General features: G+C 56.4%; 1 protein-coding gene and 1 pseudogene across 1 annotated transcript; both read right to left on the bottom strand.

The window, feature by feature from the left end:
* Positions 1 to 327: 327 nt before the first annotated feature.
* LOC135888056 (von Willebrand factor A domain-containing protein 5A-like) lies at positions 328 to 12,076 on the bottom strand. The gene is made up of 17 exons (XM_065415872.1): positions 12,037 to 12,076; positions 11,454 to 11,656; positions 10,861 to 11,083; positions 9,649 to 9,821; positions 8,858 to 8,972; positions 8,125 to 8,297; positions 7,923 to 8,011; positions 7,414 to 7,558; positions 6,124 to 6,203; positions 5,754 to 5,868; positions 5,381 to 5,545; positions 4,568 to 4,671; positions 4,071 to 4,279; positions 2,905 to 3,060; positions 1,490 to 1,626; positions 874 to 1,000; positions 328 to 407 (listed from the first exon to the last, which is right to left on the bottom strand). Exons 1-17 carry the CDS (start codon positions 12,074 to 12,076, stop codon positions 328 to 330), a joined length of 2,334 nt encoding a protein of 777 aa, XP_065271944.1.
* A 7,532-nt stretch (positions 12,077 to 19,608) lies between these two features.
* Positions 19,609 to 20,529, bottom strand: LOC135888256 (olfactory receptor 6F1-like; annotated as a pseudogene).
* Positions 20,530 to 23,258: the final 2,729 nt, after the last annotated feature.

Genomic DNA, 23,258 nt, shown 5'->3' with positions numbered 1-23,258 from the left:
CGAAGAAATTTGCAACATTGACGCAGGCGATCCCGAGGACTCCCCCACAATGCTGAGAGGAGGCAGCGGCTGTGAGCAGCATGGGGGTTACTGAACAGTGGGTCAGCGTGGGGTGGAGCCGGGGGGCAGCCATGGCTCCTCTTCAGCCAGCGGGAGGCAGATGCATCCCAATTGGTGGCAGTGGTGGGATCCCAGCTGGGGGGTTGCTCCGGGTTGGGCACAGGCCGGCCATGTGGGTATGCACCCAGTGCCCACTGTTGGCCCTCGGGGCTCCCGGTTGAATGCCCAGGGTAGTTTGGGGAGCAGGTACGGGGATCCCGGGGAGGCTCAGAGCCCGAAGACAGCAGGGCTAACGCTGCAGCCCAGCAGGGCGTTGGCGGCTTCCAGGCACTTGCTCAGCAGGGCCCCTGAAATGAGAGGAGGGTCAGTGGAGAGACACCAGCCCGGGGAACGAGGGGAGGGCCTGGGGGCAAAGGGAAGAGAGCTCACAGCATGTGGGGGACTGGCATGGGGGTTGGGAAGCTGGGAAGTAAAGGTCCTGGGGGACAGGGAACGGAAACCCCGGAAGGGTGCTGGGATTGGGATGGGGAAAGGCTGGGGATGAGGGCTATTGAGGGCTGGGCTGTGGGGCCCTGGGGTGCAGAAATCTCAGGGATGGGGGCCCTGGGACCCATGGGGCACAGGTTCTCAAGGCCCTGAAGGGGGCTGGGCTATGGGACATGGGGGGCAGGGTCATGGCTCCGGGCCATGGGGACAGGGAGGTGAGGATGGAGGTTCCTGGGGCCCAGGCTCAGGGGCCCCAATGGGCAGGGGCTCTCGGGGTTGAGACCCTGGACACTGTCCCTGCCCCCTACCCCCCCGGCCCCCTCTCACCTGCTCGGTCCCGCACCCAGCCCACAGCCTTGGCCTCCAGCAGCTCCCACTCGTCGCGCTGCCCCACGGCCCGGGTGTGCAGCCAGACCACGGCCAGCACCGTGGCCCAGACACTGGGGGTCACGTCCTGCGGGGGGCAGGAGAGAGACAGCCTGAGTCAGTGCCCGGCCTGCCCCCCCCGGCCTCCATCCCCCACTCAGCCCTCCCCCTGGCATAGGGACCCCCCCACTCCAGCCTCCTCCCCCCGGACTCAGAGGGTTCCTAGTGCCCCCACTCCAGCACTGTGGACCCCCTACCCAGATGCCCAGTGCCATGCCCAGGGGGTAGGGAGACAGCCTGAGACAGGGCCCGGCCTGGGCGCCTCCACCTGGGCCTGGGCCCCCTCGATCCAATGCTCTGACCCCATTAGGGGGTTCCCAGCCCCCCGACCTGGGCCCGTCTTGCCCACTGGGCTCCAGGTTCAGGGGGTCATTTAATCCAGTCACCCTCAGACTCCCCCCCCCCCCCAGCCTGGGTCACCCCCAATCTCATCTGGGAGGAGAGAACAGGCGCAACCCATGGCACCTGTCCCCCATCTCTCCTCTCCTCTCTCCTCTGCACCCCCACCCCCACTCACCTCACTGGGTATCCTCCCCCTGGCGTCGGTCTTGTTCACCCCCAGCACGGCAGCCAGCCGGGGGTCCAGGTCCCATGAGCCATCGGCATTTTGCAGAGACACCAGCCTCAGCAAGGGAGACTCCTCCGGTTCCCGCCCTGGGGAGAGACATGGGGAGATGGGGCTGGTACAGGGTTGTGGGTACAGAACAGAGACATGGCCTGTCCAGGCTGGGGGACAGCCAACAACCTTAACTCTGACCCTCTGTGTGTCCTTAACTCTGTCCCTCCATGAGTGCCTTTAACCTGCTCCTCTGCACCCTTAACACTACCTCATCCATGGGCACCCTTTACCTGCTCTTCTGCACCCTTAACCCCTCCACAGACATCCTTAACTCTGCCCCTTCTTGCACCCATGGGATTACAATTAACTTTCAATCGGAGATGGGCACCTAACTCCCTGTGAATGACCCAGCCCAGCTATTAATTCCACGACCCCAGGGTGTTTCTCAAATACAATCTGACCCCGGGAACATCACTCACTACAACCTGTGATACAGACCTACATCCGGGGATACACAAGCATCTAAAGGGGTAGCGGGGGATGGGATGTTACAGAATCTATATGATATTATAGCCATGCATGGGTCAGGGTTACGGGGCAGAGTTAAAGTTATCTGGGCTACAGTAACTTCGTATTTCCAGACTCTCCACATTCAGGTTTTAAGGTTAGCCTTCACTTTAAAATTTCTGCCTTTCGTGGGTTTCTTCGTTTATAAACCAGAATGTGCCAATAAAGACTTTTGTCCCTGAACTCGCCTGTACAAACGTCCAAGCTTAGGCCCAGTTTCACAAGGTTTTTTTGCCTGGGAATTTCCCTCTGTGTTTATTTCAGAGAAAATTGCTCAGAGACATTTCTGTTACTAAAAACTACTGATCCCTCCCTCCCCAACACACACACTTAGCTCACTGATACAAACTCACACCCCAAATTCCAGCTTCACGGAGTTTTTTGCCTGGGGGGTTCCTTATTTTTTTATTCATTTTGTTTCAAGATAATTTGCTTCACGACACTTAAAAAAAACAGCTAAGGATTCCCCCTCCCCCAGAGACACAAAGGTTTTTCGCCCAGGAATTTCCTTTATTTTCTATGTAGTTTTTAAATACTTGCACAGCTCCATGACCTTCAGGGCACGTCCGTCTCTAACCCGATGAAGCGTCACCCTGGCGTTTGCCCACCCCCGAAGTCCTGACTTCCAGCCCCTGCCCCCCTCACCTTTCTGGGGTGCCATCTCCGGAGGGGCCCCCTGGTTGTAGGACTGTCTGCCCTTGTGTTGGGGGCCCCCCCAGCTGCGCTTTGGGAGGCCACGGAGCCAGGACAGGCAATTCCAAGGAAGGACTTTGGGAGGTGCAGGCACTCATGACAGTGGTACTCACGTGCCACACGCAAGGCACGGGACAGGCGCCCGAAGAAGCTGCGGTGGTTCGGTTCGTCTATGGGCACTATGCTCGCCGGCCGCTCGCAAATACTGTCTATTGAGACCTGTCCTATCGAGATGCAGTCTATCATCTCCTTATAGTCCACGATGAAATCTAAATTTAGGGAGCAGATGGACAGAGAGAGAGACAGACGGACACACAAACAGACACAGAGAAGCAAAGGGAGGGAGGAGAAATCCATCCCCCCCCCCAGGCACTTAGAGCCAACACACCGCTGGGACCCCTCCCCCATACCCCCCCATTCCCTTTCCCCCAGCTGGGACCCCCACACACCCAGCCCCATCCTCCTCTCCCCACAGCTCCATCACAGCCAGGATCTCCCCAGCTCCTGTCCCTTCCCCCCCCGGCTGTGACCCCCAGATTCAGTCCCCATAGCCCCATTCTTCTCCCCTCAGTTGGGACCCCTCCTCCAGGGTCAGGGGATGCAGGGGTGGGTGCTGCGCCCCATGGATGAGGGCAGGATGCTGGGGGGCGAGAGGCCCCTGCTAGCCAGGTCTGCTCATGACAGCGATGCGCCCGCCCCTCCTGTCCCTGCAGCTGTCTGGGTCAGTCCGTCTGTCTGACTGGGTCTGTTTCTCTCTCTGCGTCTCTCCGGCCTGTCCCCGTCTGGGTCCGTCTGTCTGATTCTCGGTCTCTGTCCCTGTCTGACTTTGGGTCTCCGCCTGCCTGTCTCTGTCCATGTGTCTGGGGGGAAGCACAGGTCCCACTCTCCTGGATGGGGGAGGGGGGCAAGCCCTGTGGGCTACTCCCCATCTCACCCTGCCAGCACCCCTGCTCTCCCCATGCCCCGGGGGTGTGAGCATTGGGGTCGCTGTCACCCTGGAACAGAGAGAGGCAGCACAGCCCCATGGGAGTCGGGGGGTCAGGGAGAGGGGCAAAGGGACATTACCCTATAAGCATGACGCCCCCCTATGCTTCTAGGTCCCCCCCTCTTACACTGGGATCCCCCCGTGCTGGGATCCCTCCCGGAATTCCCCTCCTCCCCGACGCCAGGTTCCCCCATCCCTCCCCCCGGTGCTAGGTTTCCCCTCCCACCCCCCGAGTTCCCCCCACATGCTGGGTCCCCCCCTGCCACCGGGAGCCCCGACCCCTTCAGGGGATACCTGCCAGCGGGACGTCCCGTCTCACCAGCGGCCCCTGCACCGGCTGCCCCCGCTCCGTGTCCACCCCCACGTAAGCCGTGAGGGAGCAAATGACCCCCGAGCTCAGGCTGGCCTCCAGTGCCCGGTGCCGGTCCCCCTCCGACCCGGCCCCCACGGTCCCCTCCAGCTCCAGCAGCAGCGACTTGGCTGCCAGCCGGTGAACGGGCAGCCTGTGCCGGGGAGAGAGTCACGGGGTCAGCCCTGGACGCCTGGGTTCCAGCTGCTGCGGGGAGGGGAGCAGGGTCTAGTGGGATGGGGGGGGGAGCGGGTGCCAGGACTTCTGGGTTCTATCCTGGTGCCGGGAAGGGAGTGGGGTCTAGTGGTCACAGAAGGGGGGCTGGGAGCCAGGGGGGCAGGTCCCATCCCATCTCTGTTCCGCTGGGGTGGGGACGTGGGGGGGCAGGACCCAGCTGCTGGGGGGGGGGGAGGGGATGGGAGCTGGGGAGCATTGCTGTCACCTGTCTCCATCCTGTGGCTGCAGGGGGAACTGTAGCGTCTCCTTGTAGGTCTGGTCCTGGATGCGGTACTGCAGGGTGACACCCCCCATGGGAGTGTCTGCGGGCTGCGGGCAAAGAAAGGTGGTCAGAGGTGGAATGTGACAGGGGAGAAGATGCCCTGGGATCCCCCAGACCCAGCTTACAGAACAAAGAGGGCAAATACGCCCAATTAACACCAGTTGGGGGGCTAGCCTAGTCAGCCCAATGGCTGCCTTTAGGGTCCAGAGTTAACAATCCCCATTGAGCTCAATGGGACTGGGGTAGCACAGAGACTTCCAGCCCAGTGGCCATCATTAGAGGTCAGAGTTATCGATCCCCACTGGAGGTCTCATCTACACTACATACTTTGGTAGAACTACGTTGCCCAGGGGCATGAAAAATCCACACCCCCTGAGCGACATAGTTACACCGACCTTAGCCCCCCGTGTAGACAGCGCTATGTCAGCAGGAGAGCTTCTCCCATCGGCTTAGAGTGTCTTCAACAGACGTGCTACAGCGGTGCAGCTGCGCTGATGTAAATTTGTAGTGTAGACCTGCCCTGAGATCAATGCAGCCGGGCTAGTACAGAGACCTGCAGCCCAGTGGCCATCATTAGGGGTCAGAGTTAACAATCCCCACTGAAATCAATGGGGCTAGGGTAGCACAGAGAGCTCCAGCCCAATGGTCATCATTAGGGGTCAGAGTTATCACCCAGGAGGAGACTGGGGGGCTCCTGGCTCAGTCACTGATCCTGAGCCCTGGGGGCGCCCCAGGGCAGGGGCCTCACTCTCTCACCTGGGGCTGCCCGCAGAGCTGGGCGTAGACGATACACCGCTGCCCACCGAAGATCACCTCGGGGCCACGACGCAGCAGCTCTGCCTGCATCCCGGGGGGCAGATCCCAGCTCAGCGAGATCCCGGTCACCACCGGCTGCAGGGCCCGCTTCAGAGACTGCAGCACCTGGGAGAGAGACCGGCACACATAGGGTGGGCCAGGACGCCTGGGTCCTATCCCCAGCTCTGCAGGGGAGTGGGGTCTAGTGGCCTAGAGTGGGGGAGCTGGGAGACAGGACTCCTGGGTTCTAGCCCTGCTGCAGGGAGGGGAGTGGGGGCTGGTGGGTTACAGCAGGGGAGCTGGGAGCCGGGAGCCCGGACTCCTGGGTTCTCACCTTGGGCTGCATGCGGTCCTGGCTAGTGATGAACTCGGCGCTGCCCTCTGCTGCCCGGGCGATGCCTTTGATCAGAGCTGTGGAGGCCCCGGCCCCGATGCCGAAGGAGAAGCACCTGCAGGGGGGGCAGAGTTCAGGGCTGGGGGGGCAGAGCTGGTGGGGCCCATCCAGTGCTGGGAGGGGGGGACAGGACAGTTGGAGAGGGGCCAGTAGGGCTGGCTGGGCTGGGGGCGGGCTCCCCATGCTGGCGGGGCTGGGGGGTAGGGTGAGGTGAAGGGTTGGGCAGATGCTGGGGACTATGGTGTGGGGGGGGTCCACATGATGGCAATGCTAATGGGGGCAGGGCTCGGGGGGCAGGCACCCCCATTACCTGTGGGTCCCCCGGTGACGCTGCACCTCTGCGATGACATCCTGGGTGTTCTCTACCTCCCCATCCGTAAACACGAACAGCTGGGGGGGGGGGGGGGAGGAAGAGACGCTGTCAGAACCAGGGACCAAACACCCCCCGGAGACACCCCCTCCCCGCTGGGAACGGGAGCAGCCCCCCTGGAGAGTCTGCCCCTCTGACCCTCCCAGAGACCCCCGGCCCCATCCCTCCCCTCCCAGAGATCTCCCGAGGGGATGACCGATGGGGACCGCTGACCTTCTCCCCTATCTCTGTGACCCTCAACCCTTAGGCATGACCCCAACCCCCACCCATCACCTGTTCACCGACCCCTGGAGACAAGAACCCACCGACTGCTGTGGTCACCTTTCCGGGAGCTCCCTCCTGACCACCCCACGTGTGCCCTCCCTGCCCCCCCCGGGCTGCAGGGCACCCCCCAGAGCTGGGCGCGGCACAAAGCACTGCCCCTCCCAGCTCTATACAGAGGTACCCCCCCCCGGTTGCTACCTGCCATGCCCCGCTCACACCCCCAGGGGCACTGGCCCCCTCATCTGGCCCAGAGCCCCAGTCCCACTCTGAGCCACCCCATGGCCCCTGTCGGCTGCCCCCCAGGACCCCCAGCCCCTCTCCAATCCCCTCTCCCGGGGTCTCCCCCTTGGAAGTTCAGGAACAGCCTCCGAGGGGAGCAGGGGGGGGGTGGGCAAGGAAGGGCCTACGATGGCGTATGGCCCATGCGACAGCTGGGAGCAAACACCCCATGGGCAGGGCTGGGGCACTGGGGGGGGCTCAGAGTTACTGCAGAGAATCCTTCCCAGGGAGCTGGCTGGGGGGGAGGGGGTCTCGCCCCCATCCTCCGGGCAAGCTGACCCCAACGTGTGGGGTGGGGAAGGGATTTTCCCCCAGCTCAGATTGGCAGAGACCCTAGGGGGTTGGTCTCCCTCAGCAGCCTGGGGCCCGGGGCACTCACTGGTTTGAACTGGAGCAACTGGGGGGAGTCGCTGTGACCTGACGCCTGTAACTCATGGTTTGGGGGTGCAGTGACTCAGCCCGAGGGGCGGGGCTGTCACAGGGGCGCGAGGGGCTGTCACGGTGGGGGCGAGGAGTTGGGGCCTGATGAGATGATCACGATGGTCCCTTCTGTCCTGAAAGTCTATGAGTCTGTCCCACCAGGCCCGCATCCCTCTCTGAAACCCCCCACATCACCCCTCGGCCCCACAATCACTCTCCGAGCCTGCCCCAGGACGCCCCTCCAGCTGGCCCCAATGCCCCCGGTACCTGGCGTGGGTGCCCGTCCCGGCAGGGGCTGCGGTAAATGGCTCGTAGTGGCTCCAAGATTTTGGTGCCCCCCAGGTTAGCCTGGAGCAGCTGGATGCGCTGCAGGGACTCGGCCATGGTCTGCTGGGTATATTCCACGCTCTGCCTGCGGGGGGCGACGACAGGTCTGGGGCTGGGACAGCCGAAGCCAGGGACACCCTGCCCCCAGCCAGCCCTGCCCCTAACCCAGACACCCCCTGCCCCCAGCCAGCCCTGCCCCCTAACCCACCGATACTCCCTGCCCCCAACCAGCCCTGCCCCGAACCCACCGAAACCCCCTGCCCCCTAACCAGCCCTGCCCCCTAACTCACAGACACCCCCTGCCCCCTAACCCGCCCTGCCCCCTAACCCACAGACATCCCCTGCCCCTAACCAGCCTTGCCCCCTAACCCACAGACACCCTCTGTCCCCTAACCAGCCCTGCCCCCTAACCCAGCCAGCCTCCTCCCTGCCCTGCCCCTCGGACTCACGGGTAGAAGGACTCGAACTCAGACCCAAAGCCGTAGATGTTGAAATAACAGCCCAGGGGCAAACTCTTCAACAGCAGGAACAGGGTCTCCTGGGGACAGACAGACGGATGGAGAGTCAGCCCCATGGGCCCAGCCAGCCTGGGCAGCTCCCCCGGGCGTGGCCCCACGGGCCCATCTAGCACAGCCTCCCGTCTGGCCATACCTTGGCGCTGTTGATGCGCTGGCGGGAGAGGTCTCTGCCGTCCATGGGGTGCGCCATGCTGCCGGAGCGGTCCAGCAGGAGGATGAACTCCCCGGCCCGGCTCAGGGCCGGCACCGCCTCGGGCACGCTGGGCAGCAGGGTCACCATCACGGCCGGGTCGCCCATCAGGGAACCTGCGGGGAGATGGGAGCCAGCCCCCAAATGGGGCAGGCATGGGGTCGAGCCCCCGTGAGCCGCCCCCTCAGCACCCCCGACTGCCCCCAGAGACCCACCCCCACTGCTCTGTCCCTCCCCCCACCCCTCTCTTGCCTTAGATCCCCCACCACCCCCAATACCCAGCCCCCTAGTGCCTGCTCTCACATCCCCAGTTCTCCCCCATGCCCCCCAAACTTGCAGTGCTCCCCAGTGCCTGCCTGCTCCCAGACACCCCGTTCTGCCAACGCCAGCTCCCCCAAGGCCCCCCGCTCCTGTCCCCTGTCCTCCACACGCACCCCATCCCCAGCTCCCCCAAGACACCCTGCTCCTGTCCCCCAACCCTCGCCTGCCCCCAGATTCCCACAGCACCCACCCCCATCAGCCCTAGGACCCCCCATTCCCCAGTCATCCCCCTCATTGCCCCGTGCCTCCCTGATCCCATGTCACCGCCCAGCACCTACCTCACCCCCCTCCCAGATCCCCACCCCCCTCTGCACCCCCGCCCAGAGGTAGCTGGGTGCAGGATCCCCTCCACCACCTGGCTTGGCTCCAGGCAGCCCGGCCTCCAGCACCGCGCTGGGTTTGTGTGGCTCCACGTAATAGACGAGTAGCTCCACGTCCCGGTCCCACGGGGGGGCCTGGGCCAGCGACACCTGGGGGGCGACAGACACACAGTCACCTCCACACGATTCCTGGGGGGACAGGGTCCTGCTGGCTCTCGTGCCTGGCTCGGTGCCCCCTGCATGAAGCCGGGGTGAGGGGTTGACCCTGGGAACGCTGGCTGGGCCCCCCCGGGTTCAGTGGAGAGAAGAGAGGGAAAAACAACCCCAAAGGCCAATGCGGGAACTTGGCTTTTCCTGGTGAAAAATTGCAAACATTTGACATTTGGGGGGGGGGGGGGCTAAATCTTTCCAATTTAGGGGTAAAATTTTCCTGGTCCCCCACACCTCCATTTCCTTCCACTGAGAAAGAAGGAGAGGGAAAATCCCAGAAACTAAACACTAACAGAGCCCAGCGACTGCCAGGGATTTCATCCCCAAACTGGCAGATTTCAGCCTGTCCAGATTTTCCCCAGAGAAACTGGGAAATTCCCCAGATCCGTTGGTGTCGCTCGATCCCCCCGCCCCCCAATCACCCAAAGTCTGGCCCATGCTCCCCCTTTCAGGACCCACCCACCTGGGACCTGCCCCCCAGCCTCGCCCCAAATCCCCCCCAGCCCACAGCCCCGTTCCCTGGCACCCACCCCTCAGCCCAGAGCCCCCCCTCTCCCTCCCGCACCCTCCTCCCATTGGGGATGGCCGGGACCCAGGCGCCCGGGTGAGCCCTTACCTGGGCAGTGGTTCGGTTCCCGGCCGTATAGCTCAGGGGGGTGAGGGGGCAGTTGGAGAGCACGCGGTCGATGCCGTGGGGCGACTGCAGCGTGGCGCTCAGGCTCAGGGTGTAGGGCAGCTTCCCCTGGGGGACCCGCGGGACCACCTGGGTGACGTCCTCCCCGTCCCACCCTGCAGAGAGAGACACAGGGGTGAGGGCCAGGGAGCTGGGAGAGAGCAGGGGGAGGATGGGGAGGATGAGATATTGGGGGGATATTGGGCTGGGATAGCAGGGGATTTTGGGATGGCTGGGGTGGGTCACATACCCTGGGGCGGGGATTTCAGGCCTGGGGGACACTTACCGAGGGGCACACAGTAGTGGCCTATGGGGCGTTATGGGGGCAAATTTGGTTCTTTCACTGTGGGGTACGTAACGGGGCTATGGAGGTTTCGGGGGATTATGGGCTGTGGGGTCACTCACCATGGGGTGTGTAGTCCGGGTTCTGGGGGCTATGGGGTACAGGGAGCTATGCGGGATCTATGGGGCCTATGGGTCTGGTCTCAACATGGGGCATGTGAAAGGGGTGCAGCATGGCTGGAGGCACACAGCTGGGGTATAGGGTGCAAGGGAGTATGGGGGGATCTGTGGGTCTCACCATGGGGTGCATAGCGGGGGCAGAGGTATCTGTGGGTCTCACCGTGGGGCGCATGGGGGGGCTGTGGGTCTCACCGTGACAGGGGTAGGGGATCTGTGGGTCTCACGGAGGGCAGGTGGGGGGGGCTGTGGGTCTCACTGGGGGGGCGCGGAGCAGGGGAGCAGGGGGGGCTGTGGGTCACACGGTGTGGCACGTGGGAGGGGCAGGGGAATCTGTGGGTCTCACCATGGGGCGCGGGGGCTATAGGCCTCACCGTGACGGGGGTAGGGGATCTGTGGGTCTCACCGGAGGGCAGGTGGGGGGCTGTGGGTCTCACCGGAGGGCGCGGAACGGGTGCAGGGGGGGCTGTGGGTCTCAATGTCGGGCGCGGAGCTGGGGCACAGGGGGGGCTGTGGGTCTCACCGTGTGGCACGTGGGAGGGGTCAGCGTGTGGCACGTGGGGGGGGCAGGGGGATCTGTGGGTCTCACCATGGGGCACGTGGGGGGGGCTCTGGGTCTCACCGTGACGGGGGAAGGGGATCTGTGGGTCTCACCGGAGGGCGCGGAACGGGTGCAGGGGGGGCTGTGGGTCTCACCGCGGGGCGTGTAGCGGGGGCGCAGCACGGTCGGCAGCACGTAGCGGGCGGCCCCGTCAGGCTCCAGCGGCAGCTCGCAGACATAGCGCAGGGTCAGCACCGCCTCCTCCCCGGGGGGCAGATTCCCCAGGGAGCAGCTGAACACATCGCCCCCGGCCCCCTCCTGCTGCAGCAGGAACGAGCTCTGCCCCCCGGCCAGCGCGTCCCCATACAGCTCCTGTGCCTGCCGGGAGAGACGGGGTCACCCCGAGATCCCCCTGCCCCCCATCCCCCTGTCCCTGATATCCCCCTGCCCCCCGGCCACCACGTCCCCGTACACCTCCTGCGCCTGCTGGAGAGATGGGGTCACAGCGAGATCCCCCTCCCCCCCGAGATCCCCCTGCCCCCCGGCCAGTACTTCCCTGTACACCTCCTGCGCCTGCCGGGAGAGACGGGGTCACCCCGAGATCCCCCCGTCCCCTGACATCCCTCTGCCCCCGACCCAGTGCATCCTTGTACTGCTCCTGTGCCTGCCGGGAGAGACGGGGTCACCCCAAGATCCCCCCAGCCCCGCCCCCTCTTCTCTCCCCCCCGGGACCACTGCCCCCGAGCACCTGTTTCTTCTCGTGGAGCTGGGCCTGGATGCAGGCCCCCCCCAGACGGGCCTGGAAGGCGTAGACAGCTGCCTCGGCATCCACGGGGAACTTGAACACGGCCTCCACGGGCCCCGGCTCCTTGTTCCTGTAGAGCAGCTCGCAGCCCACGTCAGCCACGAAGCCTCGGATCAACACCGACACCGAGCTGCTGCGCAGGGGAACTGGGGGGAGGGGGACGTCAGCCACAGGCACCCCCGACTCCCATGGGTACCGGGGCGCGGGGCCATGTCAGCCACGGGCCCCCCATGGGCACCAGGGTGAGGGGGACATCAGCCACGGCCCCCCCACAAACCTCCCATGGGCACTGGGGGGGAGGGGCCACGTCAGCCACGGCCCCCCCCACAAACATCCCATGGGCGGTGGGTGAGGGGCCGCGTCAGCCATGGGTCCCCGCACAAACCCCCCATGGGCAGTGGGGTGAGGGGCCACGTCAGCCATGGGCCCCCCCCACAAATCCCCCATGGGCACCGGGGCGAGGGGCCACGTCAGCCATGGGGCCGCCCTCCCCCTCACGGCACCGCCCCTCACAGCCCTGACTCACCCGGCTTCTTGACGAGTAGCGGCCCGCTGACCAGATCCATCTCGGCTCTGGGGTTGGGGATCTGTGTGGGGGGTGAGATACAGGGTTTCCATGGAAACTGATGGGCACAGGGTGCCCCAAACCCCCGTCCCCCCCAGCGATGGCTCCGAGACCCCAGCCCCACCCCCCTGCTCAGCCAGGTCCTGTGGCAGGGAGTCCCGCAGGCTCACGGGGCCTAGCTCCTGAGATCAGAGTCATGGCTCCTCTCGGGCCCCCTGCCTCCCCCCACCACCGCGCCAGCCCCCAGCAGGGAGGGGCAGGCGGGGACCGGGGTACGGCTGGGAGTTGGGGGATGGATGGAGAAATGTAGGGGGAGTGTATGGGGATGGATGGATGGACGGACGGACAGATGGAAAGAAGGAAGCGTGTGTGGGGGGGTCAGACGGAATGAAGGGGGGTGAGGGGCTAGTGGGTTAGAACGAGGGGGCTGGGAGCCAGGACTCCTGGGTTCTATCCTGAGCCCCTGGGGGGCCCCTGGAGCAGTTGCAGAAGACCCGGGTTGGTCACTGGGGGGTTGTTAACCCAGGTAGACCCATCTCCCCGCTGTCGCCCTGCAGAGAAGCAGAGGTTTGTGGAGCAGGCTCCGGCTCCCGGCCGTTCCTGGCAGGAACGCAGCCCTGCTATTTACTCAGCTTTCACTCTGGGCCGGAGTGGCTGCCATAACCGCCCCCCCCGCCCCAACGAGGACGAAATCCAGCCCTCGGCCGCACCTGCTCACCACCCCGGAACCGTCCGGCCTGGGCCTCGGATTTGCTGCCTTACGAGGGGGCAAGAGGACGGCAGCCGGTTGATTTCTCCCACAGCAGAAACCCGGCTCTGAGGCGCGCGGGGAGTCTCTGTGGAGGAGAGGGGAGCTGAGGGTGGGATGGGGGCAAGGAACACCAGAGCTGCCGTGACCGAGAGGGGCTCTGAACCCCACTCCCCGAGCCACGTTTCAGCTCGCCACCACTCCAGTCGCCTGGAAAATTCCCAGCTGGAAGGTTGGACGGGAAGACTGGGATCACCTGGGCAAACCCGCACGCCGGGGAGGGCCCGGAATGAACTGCGGGGGTGTCAAGGCTGTATCCCTACTTTGAACTTTAGGGTACAAATGTAGGGGCCTGCATGAAAACTGCTAAGCTTATCTACCAGCTTAGCTCTGGTCCGCTGCCACCATCTTAAGAATTCCCTCCCTGGGAAGCCTTGAGAAACCTTTCACCAATTCCCTGGTGAATACAGATCCAAACTGCTTGGATCTTAAACAAGGAGAAATTGACCCTTCCCCCCTCCTTCCTTTCACCAACTCCTGGTGAATACAGATCCAAAACCCCTTTGGATCTTAAAACAAGGAGAAATCAATCAGGTTCTTAAAAAGAAGGCTTTTAATTAAAGCAAAAGGTAAAAATCATCTCTGCAAAATCAGTATGGAAAATAACTTTACAGGGTAATCAAACTTAAAGAGCTCAGAGGAATCACCTCTGTCTTAGGTTCAAAGTATAGCAAACAAGATAAGCACTCTGGTAAAAGGTACATTTACAAGTTGAGAAAACAAAGTAAATCTAAGACGCCTTGCCTGGATTTTACTTACAATTTTGAAATAAGAGAGACTTGTTTAGAAAGATGGGGAGAACCTGGATTGATGTCTGGTCCCTCTCAGTCCCAAGAGCGAACAACCCCTTAAACAAAGGACACACACAAAAGCCTTTCCCCCCCCAAGATTTGAAAGTATCTTGTCCCCTTATTGGTCCTTGGGGTCAGGTGTCAGCCAGGTTACCGGAGCTTCTTAACCCTTTACAGGTAAAAGGATTTGGAGTCTCTGGCTAGGAGAGATTCCATAGCACTGTACACAGGAGAGCTGTCACCCTTCCCTTTATAGTTATGACAGGGGGGATAGAAGGCAGATCTTCTAAACAAACCTCCCGTCCGGCTTCACGCACAGCCCAGGATGGAGAATCCACCCCAGCCCTCAGGGAGTTGTGCCAGCAGCTAATTCCCCTCCCTGCCAGACAGGTGCACCTCCCTCCTAGTGTGAATTCCTCTGCCTGCAACTCCCAGCCAGGGGATGGCGTCAGACTATCCACTGCCACGCTGCAGTGCCCCCACCCCCAGCAGGTATTTACAGCCGGGGGGGCAGGCCTCTTCACCTTCTCTGGGCTAAGCTCCATAGGCTGGGAAAGGGCTGAGGCCGGGACAGGGCTTCAGCGGGGAGCTGGGGCTGGTTGTTTGTCCCCGGCATTTAACTCTGATGCCTAATTCTCAGCCCGGAGGAAGGCAGTCGGCGTGAAAATTACGACAATTCACAGGCCCTGGCTCCTGCTGCAGTAGCTGCTTTTTGGGATGCGATGGAGCCAGAGGCTGAGTCACAGTGCGGAGGTGGCGATGGTGAGCTCTGACCGGCAATGGGCACCCAGCGTGTGGGGAGCAGGTCAGGGCCGGCCGGGCGCCACGGGGATGGGCTCCGGGAAATCCACGCAGGGAGAAGTACGAAAAGAAAGGGACGGGGGGGGCGGAGGATCGGGGGGGGTAGCGCAGGAAGGTTTAGGGGTCACCTCCCTCCAAACACCCCCAAACCCGCCCCGGGACGCAGGGCCCCCCAGCCAGGGAGAGGAGACTCTGCAGAGGCAAAGCCCTGATTCAGGGGGATGAGCCCAGACCAGGGGGTGGGGAGGCCCTGGACACAGAGGGGGCAGGACCCAGAGAAAAGGGGGGGCTAGGACCAGGGGACAGGAACCCCAGGGGAGGGGGCTCTACTGGGGGCCCGATCCGCACCCCCGGTACCTTCTCTCTCGGTGTCTGAGCAGCGAAGCCCTGAGTCAGGCTGGAAGGGAAAGTATCCCTGCTAGCCCCAGCCCCGCCCCCGCCAGGGAGCGTCTGCAAACGCCTCACCCCTCCCCCCCCCAACCCAGCCAGGGAGTGTCTGCCAACTCCCCATCCCCAGCTACTATAAACCAGGGACTGTCTGCACAGTTCGCCCTCCTCCCGCCCCCCCGGGAGCCAGGGACTGTCTGCAAATTCTTCGCTCCACACATCCTTCCATGTCCCCACATTGAACTGAGGCTGGGATGTGTGTGTATCCAAATTGCCCCTTGCTCCTTCCTGCCCCTTTATGGTGCAAAAAGGGGGGAGGATTGTGGATGCAAATGTTTCAATTCCAAGTTACCCCATTCCCTTTAGGGTATTCACCCCACACTCTCCATCCAGGGGCCAGTGGTGGAAGAGGGGGGAGAACCCATCAGTCAACCATCACCCCTGCCTCTCAGTAGCGAAAAGGCATTGAAGAGAAATGAGGAAGCTTGGCCGGATGTGGGGAAGGGACGGGGGAGTTTTTTCACCCACCACATTTCTTCTGGGGTCTCTTCAGAACCTGCTTTTAATGTCCCACTGGGTGGTGCTGGATCTGCGCTCCCTGGCCCTGAGTCCCCTGTGGGAGCCCAGAGCTGGGGCAGAAAGAGCTTCCCCCTCCACTCACAGCCCCACACCCATGGGCCTCTGGCCTGGGGAAACTCATTGTAATGGAAAGGTGGCAAGTCAGTCTCCAAGGCCCCTCCAGACCTCGCTCTCTGTGCTGAGGCTGCCAATGAGGGGCCGGGTAGTGCCCATGGGGATGGGGGCATCTTCTCTCCTACGGCCTGAGCGGCGGCCAGCACATCCCTCAGCTCACGCAGCATCCCACAGCCCCCATTGGCCTGGAATGGCGAACCGCGGCCAGTGGGAGCTGCAATTGGCCAAATCTGGGGACGCTGCAGAAAAACAAAGCGTCCCGGCCCGCCAGCGGATTTCACTGACGGGCCACGTGCCAAAGGTTGCCAACCCCTGTACTATGGTAATGGTGGTGACGTAAATACCTTAAATATGAAATATGTAGCCCTTAGTCCAAACTCAGCTAATTAACAACTTAGACTGGGGGGTTTAGAATGGAAATAGGTGCTTGAATCCTGTTGAAATTAATTAAGGACTGGATGCCTAGCAACTCTTTGTCTCCTTTGATAATCCCCATCTACTCTTAACATGAACCTCTGAAACCCAACACTCAATTTGAAACCGAACCCTGAAACATCACTCTAAAGTTAACCCTAATTCTAAATCTTATCCTACGCGTACCCTTGATCTTAGCTCTAAGGGCTGTGTTGTTGTTCTTATTAAGACACAGAGAGCTTGTATCTAACAATTAAACTCTGATATTCAAACATAGTAGAACACAATACCCTGAGTTTGCTGTTTGTAGCAATTTACATTCCCTGGTCTACCTGCATCACTGACCTCCATCTTGCAAGAGGAAGGTTGATCTTTGGTCTCTGTTACCACAACCCACTTTCTTACACAACTACAGAGGGACTTAGATGTTGCAGTACTCAGTGTCACAACACCTCACGTTCAGGCACCTAGAATATCATTGGGATTCACACAGCCTGAGTCAGGCACCCAGGCTCCCTATACAATGGAAGGGGAGAGGGAGACATCTAAGAATGGGATCCACAAAAGCCAGAACACTAGACTAAACTAGCCAATAGGAGGTGCTCTGACCCAGGGACCCATTGGTGCCAACTGGCAGAGGGCAAAAGGTGTTTACAGGGATCCTCTGGGTCAGGTTTCTATGTAACAGTTCACCAAAGGGTGGCATGTAAGGTCTCTACCAAGAGCTAGTAGCTTACTGGTCATCATCATTGCAAAATGTATGCACGGATGATATTTAAGGTATGTTCTTAAGGTATGTACATTAAGACAGGTCAACAGAAGGTGATAAACAGGTTCTGTTCTGGTGGAGGTAGTAAACGCTTCTCTCTCTGGATGGTTATTGTGTATTGTGTGTCTCATAATGTAAGTCCATTTGCTTTACTGAGCCTAATGCAGAAGTTGTGAATTCACATAAGAGAAGAGCTGCAGGAAAAAAACAAAACCAGCAAAGGGGGTGTCCTGCTTACAAGTAAAGACAATGGATTTGGGAGGTGTAACTGGGGGTACTGAGGTAAACCCAGGATCCTGCACTGAGGAGACAAGCGGAGAGCATGGCTTGTTTCATGAAAAAGGGATTGCAGCCTACCTGGCTGAGAAACACAGGTGAGCAATACTATAAGATATGACAGTAACTAATTAAGTAAGTCTAGGTTCTAGAATGTTTACTATACGTTTATTTTACATGTAACCATTTGTTTTCAATATATCCATTTACTAGCACTTGAATCTCTCCTCTGTGTTAAATGAACTTGTGCTTGTTTTCATTATAAACATCGCTAAGGGCTGTGTCTTGAGCGGAGCGGTGATCCGAGGGGAAACTGGTAAGCTGGGGTGTCCTGCTTCTTTGGGAGCAGTGGATATGTGAATTCGCTGAGTGTCCAGTGGACCAGGGGCTGGACACTCCAAGGAGATACTCCGAGGGCTCAGGTGTTGGATAGTGCCAATTGCTAACCTGCAGAGGGACAGCGGAACCTGCATAGGCTGAGAGGGGAGTGCTTGTGTTGCCCACGGCTGGTGGGACTGGGGAGCTGACCCCCGACAGACACAGACAAGGCTTCTTCATTCTAAGGGCAAGTGGTAGAGAGGTGCCTCACAACCCTGGGAAGCATCACAGATACCAAGGACGGGGGTGTGTCTTAAGCCCCTTCCCTTAGCCCAGTGGTTAAGGTACTCATCCGTGATGTGGAAAACTACTAGGTCATGTCCCTCCTCTACTTGAGGGGGAGACGGGATTTAAACAGGGGTCTCCAAACACTCACGAGAGTGCGCTAAATACTGGTTGATGGGGTAATCTGATGTAGCTCTCCCGTATTCTATCCTGGTGAAGCTGTTCCACTTTGGATAAATAATTAAGGTGTCATTAGAGTGGGGGACTGGCTCCTGGATCTCCCACATACTGGGAGAGTCTACCAACCACCAGCCTATAGTCATTCTCATGTGTGCATATGCCCTCTGGCCCAATGACTCTTTATTCATCCAAAGTGAAACAACTGCACCAGGAGAGACTAAGGGACTCCCACGTCAGAATATCCCTTAGCCTAGTGGTTAAAGCTCTCACCGGAGAGGTAGGAGACTTCTGTTCAAATCCCTGCTCTGAGCACACCTACCAAATCAGACTCTGCATGCAAGTTAGGTGGAGGAACGCTGATCTTCTCCCGATTTATGTGTTGCTTTGGGGCTGAGGCATCCGGGCGCAGAGAATGAGACAACAGGACATGTCCTCAGTGGCAAAAACATAGGTGCCTAGGGAACTTCTACTGCATAAACTTAAGTTCTGAGTGAGTGTAAGCACCTACAAGGGTTTGGCAGCAGCTGAGTGCAGGTTTTGTGAATCCCAGTGGGGTCTGATTCTGGGACTTGGGTGCCTAAAGTGACAGTCTGGCACCTAACGCTCTTTGTGAATCTAGCCCTTGGTTCTTATCTATATCTTTAGCTGCCTAAATACTTTTAAAAATTGGCTGTAAATGGAGTTCATACACAGGAACTTGGAAACTTCAGTAATAAAAATACAGGAGTTTTCCACCTAAGCTCTGTTCTGTGTAAGTAGCCAGCCACTGGAGTAAATAATACAGCTACTGGTTGGATTTTTTTCCATTTGATAACACTGATTCAATGAAATTGCAACATTTTGCAGAAATGTATTGATTTCATCAAAAATTTATATAGGAAATTATCTAAATGTTTTGTGTCAATAATATAATATAATAATTAATATATTATAGACATGTTTTAATATTACATTAGATTAGATTATAAAAGTTGAATTGATAAAGTCAAAATAAAACATTTTAATAAGATCAAAATTAAGTATTTCAGAAGATTTAATCTCACAAAAACAAAATCAGATTTCGAAATATTGGAATTTCCCGTTGGATGGGAATTCTGTTTTTAGATCAGCTCTTGTAGATGAGACTATGTTTAGCTGGAGACATATTCAAAAGCCCTAAGACATATTACATTTTACCTTTTTGCTTAGAATTTGTTGGAAAAAATGGGGGGGAAAACCCCACATTTGTGAAACAATTCAAAATATCAAAGTATTTTTCATTCCAAAAATAAATTATTTTTATTTAGTTTTTGTTTTGTTTTCTTTGCTTTGTATTTTTTTTCTGCAAAACATTTTTAAACAAATATGAAAAATCCAAATATTGATATTTTGCAATTTCCCACCTTTTCCCTTCTTTTTTCTTTATCCTTTTCCCCCAGCCCCATTTTCACTTCTAAATGCAATACAGTGAATGGTATACAGGGATTTGCTTTTTTTTTTTTTTTTTTTTTTAATTTTCATTTCTCATTATTTTTTTCCTTGTGCCACTATGTATTTTTTCAAAAGCTGAGGAGTCACAGAGTGAAGAAAGAAAGAAAGAAAGAAAGAAAGAAAGAAAGAAAGAAAGAAAGAAAGAAAGAAAGAAAGCTGAACACAAAAATTCAAAATACCAGAAATTCAAAATATTCAGTTTCAACAAAAAGAAAAAAAAAAGAAAAAGGTTTCTGGTTTTGAGAACAGATTTTTTTTTCTTAAAAAACAATGCAAATGAAATAATTTTAACAGCTCTAATGATATCTTATTTTATACCAAATCAAAGACATCTACACACTTTACATACCAGCGAGTGCCTTTTCCAAGGCTTTCTTCACCTCTTCGTTTCTTACAGTGTAAATGAAAGGGTTTAACAGTGGTGTTACAATTGTGTTTAAGGTGTTGACTATTTTGTTTAGATCCAGGGTGTTCTGTACAGAAGGCTTGACGTACAGGAAAATGGTGGAGCCATACCAGATAATCACAACAGCCAAATGAGCAGAGCAAGTGGAAAAGGCCTTTTGCCGTCCTTATGCTGATGGAATTCTCAGTATTGTGGAAATGATATAAATGTAGGAGATCAGAGTTACTATACAGGTGCCCAGGAGGACAATGAAGGCGGTGAGGAAAGCCACCAGCTGAAGGAGATGTGTGTCTGTGCAGGAGAGAACTATCCGAGAATCTAGGTCACAATAGAAATGATTGATGACATTAGGGCCACAAAAGGACAACCTGGTTATGAGATACGCTGGCACACAAATAGCTAGGAAACCACATACCCAAGAGCAGAGGGCCAGCAAAGCAGACAAGGTGCTGTTCATGATGAAACTATAGCGCAATGGGTAGCAAATGGCCAGATAGCGGTCATAGGCCATGACGGATAAGAGGAAACATTCCGTGCAGCCAAAGGATAGAATGAAGTACATCTGTGTGATGCAGCCAGTAAAGGAAATTGTTCTGCTTGTCCCCAGGATGACTGCAAGTGTCTTGGGAATGTAGGCTGTGGTGTACCATATCTCCAGGAAAGAGAGGTTGCAGAGGAAGAAATACATGGGAGTTTGCAGTTGGCAGCATGTTCTCACTAGGATTATGATGGCCATGTTTCCCATGACTGTCAGGATGTACATCATGGAAAACAGCACAAAGAGGAAGGTCTGCAAATACTGACTACTGGGGAAGCCCAAGAGGATGAACTCGTGCACTCTGGTTTGGTTTGCCATCTGTGTTCAAGGCACATGTTCCATCTGTTACAAAGCAAGAGATTGTTATACAGGCAGTGAAATATATTAGATATTGCTGACCCTTGAAGGTATGAGTTCACCATCGCAGTCTGTCAGGATACCTAATACCAATCACCGCCTCTTTGTGTGGTGACCAGACTAGGCTATGCTAACTGTGAGAAGAGGCAGGTTTCTTCACCTAATGGGCCCACACTTGTCCCTTAGGCATCTTTGAATTGTATTCTGTCAATAGATGTTCAAACAGTCATTCTCTCTATTCACACACCTTCGGTCCTTTGTGGGTGAGCTTCTGATTTACTGTTTTCAGGATCGGTTTTCATCTAACACAACTTTTTGATCAATTCCCCTTTTACACCAATTATATCTCCTTTCAGTTTTTGTCCCTTGATACTCTCTTTCTGGTGCACCTGTAGATTTTATTTCCCTCTACTTCCCTTCTCTAATAGTGTCAGCTCACATACCCAGGTCTAGTTTTTTCGGCTTCTCCTGACCTGAAACCTTTCCTATTTTCCTTCTTTCCTCCTTCCCACTTCCCAGTCTCCGACTTTTATTCTCCTGTTAATTTTATTTTATCAACTCACCTCCTACCCCAAATTCCACTTCATCCGCTAACTCAGAATCTAGATTCTTCTCCTCTCACAGCTTGTTTCAATCTGCCCCTTCGGGCGGATTCTGAGCCCCTTCCCAGCTCGAGCTGCCCTCTCACTGGCCATCTCTCTCCCCAGGACAGCATTTTCTGCAGCTGCTTGTGTCAGGGTGAGGGTTACTACATTTACCTAAGATAAATCTGTGTGACCTTATTTACTTGCCTCAATGAATTACTACTGCAGTGAATTTCACATGTTAAAGGTACAATTTAGTCCCTTTTCACTCACCTTGGTGTAAATCAAGAGTAATTCTACTAAAGTAAATGGGGCTCATTCTCCACTCACTCACACCAGTGCAAATGAGGAGTACGTCTGCTGCAGAAAAGGGAGAAGATTCTCCACTTACACACCACAGTATAAAGCAAGAGTAACTCCATAGGCATCAATGGGGCAATTTCTCCTGTCACTTAGCCTGATGTAAATCAGAAGTTACTTCACTTAAGTGAGTGGATTTACACCACTGTCAGACTGGTATGGAAGGAGCATCAGGCCCAATATGTCCTTATATTTATGCCAGGGTTTACAGCATAAGTACAAAACAAAACAAAACCAAAAACAGCACGGTGAGATATACTTACTTTGTGTATATCAGTTTAATGATTCCTCACTCTTGGAGGATAGGATTATAATTCAAAATGATCTGGACAAACTGGAAAAATGGTCTGAAGTAAATAGGATGAAATTCAATAAAGACAAATGCAACATACTCCACTTAGGAAGGAACAATCAGTTGCACACATACAAAATGTCTTATAAATTGAATATTTGAACATTTCATAACCAAAAGATTCTGGAAAACTCTGTCTATTTCTATATTGGTTAGACCTTCATCCCCTTCAGAAGCTCAGCGTCTGCCAGCAGGGATTGCCTTTGGCTGACAAATTTATGGCAAGTGAAAAGGTTTGGGGAGGAAGCTCATTTTATATTCCTCCCCAGCCCCTATGGATTTGATCTCAGCAAAATTTTACAGACTTCCTGATAATGTGCTAAGCCACAGGCTGTATTGTGCCTAGGGACCAAGCTTCTGGATTCATGTTATTACATCAGAGGGTCCTGTGGCACCTTTAAGACTAACAGAAGTTTTGGGAGCATAAGCTTTCGTGGGTAAGAACCTCACTTCTTCAGATTTCACTGGGGGATGGGAGATGGTTGTAGCTCTCGTGGTTGTAACAGAAAGCTGGAAAATGTGACCTGAGCATAAGCAATGCAGGGCTAGATCCACAAAGGGAGCTTAAGCTCCGCATTGCAGCACCTAACTTTAGGTGCCCTGCTGCACTTTGGAATTAGGCACCCAGGGTAACCATATATAATGCATGGGGAGAGTTAGGCACCTAAGAATGGGATTCATAGAAGCTAGAATGTGGCATGAAGAGCTGCCTCAGCTAACCAAAAGACAATGACAAGGAAAGGAGTGCAGCCTAGATTCTGCCCTTCAAAGGGGATTAGGTGCCTAAATCCAGGTCAGAAGGAGGTACCCCTATCTCTGCTTGATATTCTCAGCTGGGAAGCCTCTAGTGGAGACAGGTGCTTACACCAGGTAGGAGGAGGTAGCACGCTGCCCTCCAATATTTAATAGTTCAGTGGTTACAGCACTCGTATGCATATGGAAGACCCTAGTTTAAATCCCTACTCCAACTGCCCAGAGTAAGAACCTGAACCCCACTCCCACATGAGTGCCCTAACCACTGGGATTTAGGGCCTTTGGGGATGGGTCTCTCTCCTGTTGCAGCTGTTCTACTTTTTCTAAAATATTTAAATATTCAGTGGGCCAGAGAGAGGGAGAGACAGAGAGAGAGAGAAAGTAAGAATGACTCTATAGCTTAGTGATTTGCATATTCACCTGGAACCTCCAGGTTCAGTCCCTGCTCCAATGAACCTCATCCTTGCAGATAATCTTGGTCAGACCAGTTTCTCTGCGTTTCATTTTCCTGAGATGCTTCCACTTCAATGGGCGCTATTAAGGTTAATGACCCTCCATTTTCCCTGTTCTGGTAAATATGTGACACAACCCTGACAGTAGATTGCTAACTCCACATACACTGATGCATTCAATGATACAGC

This window comes from Emys orbicularis, chromosome 13 (assembly GCF_028017835.1).
Source record: "Emys orbicularis isolate rEmyOrb1 chromosome 13, rEmyOrb1.hap1, whole genome shotgun sequence".
Lineage (NCBI taxonomy): Eukaryota > Metazoa > Chordata > Testudines > Emydidae > Emys > Emys orbicularis.
This window is presented reverse-complemented; position numbering and strand designations above follow the sequence as displayed.

Coding starts and splice junctions, on each gene's coding strand:
- LOC135888056 (XM_065415872.1), bottom strand. CDS start 12,076: ATGGATCTGGTCAGCGGGCCGCTACTCGTCAAGAAGCCGG. Junction 8,298..8,857: donor GCTGCCTGGAGCCAAGCCAG/GTGGTGGAGGGG, acceptor ATCTCCCCGCAG/GTTCCCTGATGGGCGACCCG. Junction 5,546..5,753: donor AGGACCGCATGCAGCCCAAG/GTGAGAACCCAG, acceptor TCTCTCTCCCAG/GTGCTGCAGTCTCTGAAGCG.